Here is a 6,102-nt window from a genome sequence, read left to right as displayed (position 1 = left end):
GACTAGGCATCAGGATATATGATAAACAGAGGAGTAGCATCTTATATGGTGATAATATGTGAGTGTGTGTGTAGAGTCAGAATAAATGTAGGTTCATATTATGTGTGTGTGAGCAAATGATGTGGTGACTGTTTGTGTGAGTATGTAGGGCCCTGTGAGTATGTAGGGCCCTGTGAGTGTGTAGGGTCCTGTGAGTATGTAGGGCCCTGTGAGTATGTAGGGTCCTGTGAGTGTGTAGGGTCCTGTGAGTGTGTAGGGTCCTGTGAGTGTGTAGGGTCATGTGAGTGTGTAGTGTGTGTGTAGGGCCCTGTGAGTATGTAGGGTCCTGTGAGTGTGTAGGGTCCTGTGAGTGTGTAGGGTCCTGTGAGTGTGTAGTGTGAGTGTGTAGGGCCCTGTGAGTGTGTAGGGTCATGTGAGTGTGTAGGGTCCTGTGAGTGTGTAGGGTCATGTGAGTGTGTAGGGTCATGTGAGTGTGTAGTGTGAGTGTGTAGGGCCCTGTGAGTGTGTAGGGTCATGTGAGTGTGTAGGGTCCTGTGAGTATGTAGGGTCATGTGAGTGTGTAGTGTGAGTGTGTAGGGTCATGTGAGTGTGTAGTGTGAAGGGTCATGCGAGTGTGTAGTGTGAAGGGTCATGCGAGTGTGTAGTGTGAGTGTGTAGGGCCCTGTGAGTGTGTAGGGTCATGTGAGTGTGTAGTGTGAGTGTGTAGGGTCATGTGAGTGTGTAGTGTGAGTGTGTAGGGTCATGTGAGTGTGTAGTGTGAGTGTGTAGGGTCATGTGAGTGTGTAGGGCCCTGTGAGTGTGTAGGGTCATGTGAGTGTGTAGTGTGTAGGGCCCTGTGAGTGTTTAGGGTCATGTGAGTGTGTAGGGCCCTGTGAGTGTGTAGGGTCATGTGAGTGTGTAGGGCCCTGTGAGTGTGTAGGGTCATGTGAGTGTGTAGTGCCCTGTGAGTGTGTAGTGTGAGTGTGTAGGGTCATGTGAGTGTGTAGTGTGAGTGTGTAGGGCCCTGTGAGTGTGTAGGGTCATGTGAGTGTGTAGTGTGTAGGGCCCTGTGAGTATGTAGGGTCCTGTGAGTATGTAGGGCCCTGTGAGTATGTAGGGTCCTGTGAGTGTGTAGGGTCCTGTGAGTGTGTAGGGTCCTGTGAGTGTGTAGGGTCATGTGAGTGTGTAGTGTGAGTGTGTAGGGCCCTGTGAGTATGTAGGGTCCTGTGAGTGTGTAGGGTCCTGTGAGTGTGTAGTGTGAGTGTGTAGGGCCCTGTGAGTGTGTAGGGTCATGTGAGTGTGTAGGGTCCTGTGAGTGTGTAGGGTCATGTGAGTGTGTAGGGTCATGTGAGTGTGTAGTGTGAGTGTGTAGGGCCCTGTGAGTGTGTAGGGTCATGTGAGTGTGTAGGGTCCTGTGAGTATGTAGGGTCATGTGAGTGTGTAGTGTGAGTGTGTAGGGTCATGTGAGTGTGTAGTGTGAAGGGTCATGCGAGTGTGTAGTGTGAAGGGTCATGCGAGTGTGTAGTGTGAGTGTGTAGGGCCCTGTGAGTGTGTAGGGTCATGTGAGTGTGTAGTGTGAGTGTGTAGGGTCATGTGAGTGTGTAGTGTGAGTGTGTAGGGTCATGTGAGTGTGTAGTGTGAGTGTGTAGGGTCATGTGAGTGTGTAGGGCCCTGTGAGTGTGTAGGGTCATGTGAGTGTGTAGTGTGTAGGGCCCTGTGAGTGTTTAGGGTCATGTGAGTGTGTAGTGCCCTGTGAGTGTGTAGTGTGAGTGTGTAGGGTCATGTGAGTGTGTAGGGCCCTGTGAGTGTGTAGGGTCATGTGAGTGTGTAGTGTGAGTGTGTAGGGTCATGTGAGTGTGTAGTGTGAGTGTGTAGGGTCATGTGAGTGTGTAGTGTGAGTGTGTAGGGTCATGTGAGTGTGTAGGGCCCTGTGAGTGTGTAGGGTCATGTGAGTGTGTAGTGTGTAGGGCCCTGTGAGTGTTTAGGGTCATGTGAGTGTGTAGTGCCCTGTGAGTGTGTAGTGTGAGTGTGTAGGGTCATGTGAGTGTGTAGGGCCCTGTGAGTGTGTAGGGTCATGTGAGTGTGTAGTGCCCTGTGAGTGTGTAGTGTGAGTGTGTAGGGTCATGTGAGTGTGTAGTGTGAGTGTGTAGGGCCCTGTGAGTGTGTAGGGTCATGTGAGTGTGTAGTGTGTAGGGCCCTGTGAGTGTGTAGGGTCATATGAGTGTGTAGTGTGAGTGTTTAGGGCCATGTGAGTGTGTAGTGTGAGTGTTTAGGGTCATGTGAGTGTGTAGTGTGAGTGTTTAGGGCCATGTGAGTGTGTAGTGTGAGTGTTTAGGGCCATGTGAGTGTGTAGTGTGAGTGTTTAGGGCCATGTGAGTGTGTAGTGTGAGTGTTTAGGGCCATGTGAGTGTGTAGTGTGAGTGTGTAGGGTCATGTGAGTGTGTAGTGTGAGTGTTTAGGGCCATGTGAGTGTTTAGGGCCATGTGAGTGTGTAGTGTGAGTGTTTAGGGCCATGTGAGTGTGTAGTGTGAGTGTTTAGGGCCATGTGAGTGTGTAGTGTGAGTGTTTAGGGCCATGTGAGTGTGTAGTGTGAGTGTTCAGGGCCATGTGAGTGTGTAGTGTGAGTGTTTAGGGCATTTAACCCAATCCCTCTGAATCAGAGGTGCGGGGGGCTGCCTTAATCTACGCCCCATGTCATCGGCGCAGTTGTTATTAGGGGTCAACTGCATTGCTCAAGGGCAGAACTGCAGATTCGCCCACCTTGCCGGCTCAGGGGTTCAAACCAGTGACCTTTTGGTTACTGGCCCAACGAGAGATACAACTTTGAAAGAAGTTTTACACGTCCTTCCGAGAAGCCCCTATCTGCAATAGCTAGCAGTCTCTGTCTCTCCCCCCAGCCCAGCTCTCCGCTCTCTCCTTTCTCTCTGGTGTCAGAGAGAAACAGAGTGAATGAAGTGTCTGCACATGGTGCGGCTCCACCATTGTGTGTTTTACATTTCTATGACGGAAGTGCCACTCGACTTCTCCTCCATTCACTGGGCTGGAGGGCCCTCGTCCCCTCCCCGAGAGAAACAACATGGCTGCCATCATGGCTCTCAAGTCCCTCTTGTGACAAGAGGTGAAGGAGAGGATGATGTCCCATCTTTTTTTCTGTCTCAGTGATGCCAAGAGAGAAAACAATTGTGAATCTATGTGAACTCCAAGATTATTATATTTTTGTATATGGTGGTGGTGGGTAGGCTAGGCTACAACATCTACAAGTAGAGCTAGGTCAATAACCAGCATTTCAACTTCTGTTCAGGATGATAATAACAGTATAGTTTATGCGAAAGTGTCAAATAAAAACACAAACTACTTTGTTACACATACATAGCAATGGTCCGTAGCTAAACACATACACACCAACAGCAATCCAATCGGAGTGCATTTGTAATGGTTACTTAAGTCTCAATTCACCCAGACACAGCTTTTCTTGCCCTCTCTTCTCTCTGTGTGAATGCTTCTTCTAACAAACACATGGGGTGAGGATAAATAAACTAGCCAGGCCCATCTTGGCTCCATCTGAGCTGCAATCCCCAGGAGATAGGCTATTTCGTCCTCAGGTTTATACAGTCTTCCAGCATTAACAGTTTAGCCTTCAGCAAACATTAATGTTGACAAATTCAAGTGTATATCAATCGGACTCTTCATTTGCTCTAGGAGTCAGATAACATTCAGTAGCTCAGATCAACTGATGGTTTGTATTGAGGGGGTTTTGTGATGTAGAAAGGATTGGTACAGCTGCCAAAAGATTTGCGAGACACCGTACTAAAATCACCTGCTGCTACCCATACGGCTACATAAAGTAGAGTTAAGACGGAAACAATCAAGAGTCAATAGAATTTTAAGCAAGAACATTTATATTTTCACTAAAATACAATGTAGACAGTGAAGCATTTCATGACATTTCTATACAGTGCAAAAATCCTCTTAGCAGTAATAAACAAATAACTCTGGGGAAAAAAATCCATATCATACAATATACTGTACAATTTAACTTCACACATTTTGACATATAAAAATAATCTCCCTTAACTTGATATTGATACTGAGTTTATGGAAATGTCTGGGACATGATTAAGGCTAATAATATTGAATAACAAATCAAACTGTGGTTAGGTAAATGCATTTTTACATCTCACTTAGATGATTACCAACTGACTAGAGCTTAAAGACTGAGACTGAGACCAGATAGAATGTTGAGAAGCCCCATTATGAAGACAGCAGAGCAAAGGCCATAAAATCTTCCAAACACACAAAGTATATGCTAAAGCAGGTGTGCTGGTGTCACAACACTTTCATGGGCTATTCTGTCTCTCTGTGTCAACCTTTCACAGGGCTCTCTATTTCTCTAACAACTTCCCCAACAGCTGAATCAACTTGGGTAGACTGCCCTATCAGATAAGACGCATTAGAACCAAAATGGTGGCCACAGTAGAAGTCCATACACCCCGACAGGCGGATTTAGGTGAATCACTAGCGTTTTCCACATAGACATAATCCTCCATATCATCATAATCATCTTCAGAGTCCGAATCAGAAAACCCGCTGCCTGCGTATCTGTCCATAGAGTCAAAGCAAAAGTTTTTCATACTAACTTTGACGTACTCGCATATCGTCCTCTCCGTGCCATCACAAACACAAGTATCAAGTTGTTGTGCTTTGGGCATATTGCGCATGTTGGCTATCACCCTCCTGCAATCGTCCGAACATCTCTCGCCTCCGAAAAGTTTACGGCAGTGAAACAAATAGTCACGCATTGCCGAGCTACATTGGTAATCGCTCTCGCACTGCCGCCGGGCTTCGGTGCAGCCCATGTTGCTTGTCCGAGGCAGGCACGGCTCTATGGCGCGTTTGGTGCTCCGGCAGACGGGGTCCGAGGCGCAGTCACAGTCCTCTAGAGACGGGCCGGTCTCAGTTAGATTCAGCTGGATAAGGGACGATATGCAGTGGCTGGGACACTTCTTCCTATCCCCGTTGATAACAGGCGCACAGGCGTAAAGGTATTGGTCATATGCGTAGTGACAATCCGGCTCTCCATGACACTTCATAATGGCTTGCCAACAGATGAGCCGACGACCATGAGTGGGGGACGCAATGCAAAGACAACCGAACAGGGCAAACGCACAGCATAAATACAAAGTTGATCTCCCAGTCCACTTTATAAACCCGGCAAAACTTGCCATTTCGAAGTAGACTGATCCGAATAAACGAAAGACTTCAACATATGAATTTGGTTATCAGTATATTCATCAAATATGTCAAAAAGAAGTCATCCAAATCCATTCCCTCCCATTCAGTACGCGCCAGTGGGGAATGAACGAGGTTCACCAAATAATGTGCAATGCAGTGATACCGTGTGAAAACCGCACATGGCCTGCAATTTGTTCATTTGAAATGTTCCCCAAAGTTTGATACACTGTTACAATACAAGTTCACAGGCACTCTCCACTTATCTTCACAGCAGTAGAGGCTTCACAATACTGAATTATTCAACTTCTGCGTTCCATTGCTTTGCCGCACAGACAAGATGAAGTAGAAAGAACAGTTCCGTCGTCGTTTTAACGTTCAAAAAGGCAAACTCCGTTCCAGGAAAAGTGTTATGATGTAGCCTAGGCTATCTGCGCAACTACCATGCCATTCGGTGTCTTCTTTAGCTATACAATTATGTAAAGGCATGAGGAATGCGATGAACGATTCGCCCCATTGAAGACTGGAATGATTCTCTCGCTCATCTGCGTCGGTTGACTAAAACCTCCTTGCCTTATTGGTCAAATTAGTTGTTGTGATTTGTTACATTGTTCAGGGCAGTGACGTGAAGGTGGAAACGTGACCAATGAATTAGCAGGGGAAAAGGGTTGTCACTAGCTTCCACAGCCACAAAGTCAGAAACCCCGCCCCTTTCTACCGTTTATCTTCTAAAATGTTCATTTTAAACCTAACCCTAACCTAACCACACTTCTAACCGTATGCCGAACCCCAACCTTAAATTAAGACCAAAAAGCAAATGTTTGTTTTCATGATTTTTTATGATATAGCCAATGTTAACCCAGTGGCTGTGGAATCTAGTGTAAACCGGGGAAA

The 6,102-nt window shown here is 46.8% G+C and overlaps 1 protein-coding gene across 1 annotated transcript; it reads right to left on the bottom strand.

The window, feature by feature from the left end:
• Positions 1 to 3,857: 3,857 nt before the first annotated feature.
• On the bottom strand, positions 3,858 to 5,802 carry LOC115105953 (growth arrest-specific protein 1-like). The gene has a single exon (XM_029628484.2). It carries the CDS (start codon positions 5,202 to 5,204, stop codon positions 4,416 to 4,418), a length of 789 nt encoding a protein of 262 aa, XP_029484344.1. The 5' UTR covers positions 5,205 to 5,802; the 3' UTR covers positions 3,858 to 4,415.
• Between the last annotated feature and the right edge of the window lie 300 nt (positions 5,803 to 6,102).

This window comes from Oncorhynchus nerka, linkage group LG22, assembly GCF_034236695.1.
Source record: "Oncorhynchus nerka isolate Pitt River linkage group LG22, Oner_Uvic_2.0, whole genome shotgun sequence".
Taxonomy (NCBI): Eukaryota; Metazoa; Chordata; class Actinopteri; order Salmoniformes; family Salmonidae; genus Oncorhynchus; species Oncorhynchus nerka.
This window is presented reverse-complemented; position numbering and strand designations above follow the sequence as displayed.

Coding starts and splice junctions, on each gene's coding strand:
- LOC115105953 (XM_029628484.2), bottom strand. CDS start 5,204: ATGGCAAGTTTTGCCGGGTTTATAAAGTGGACTGGGAGATCAACTTTG.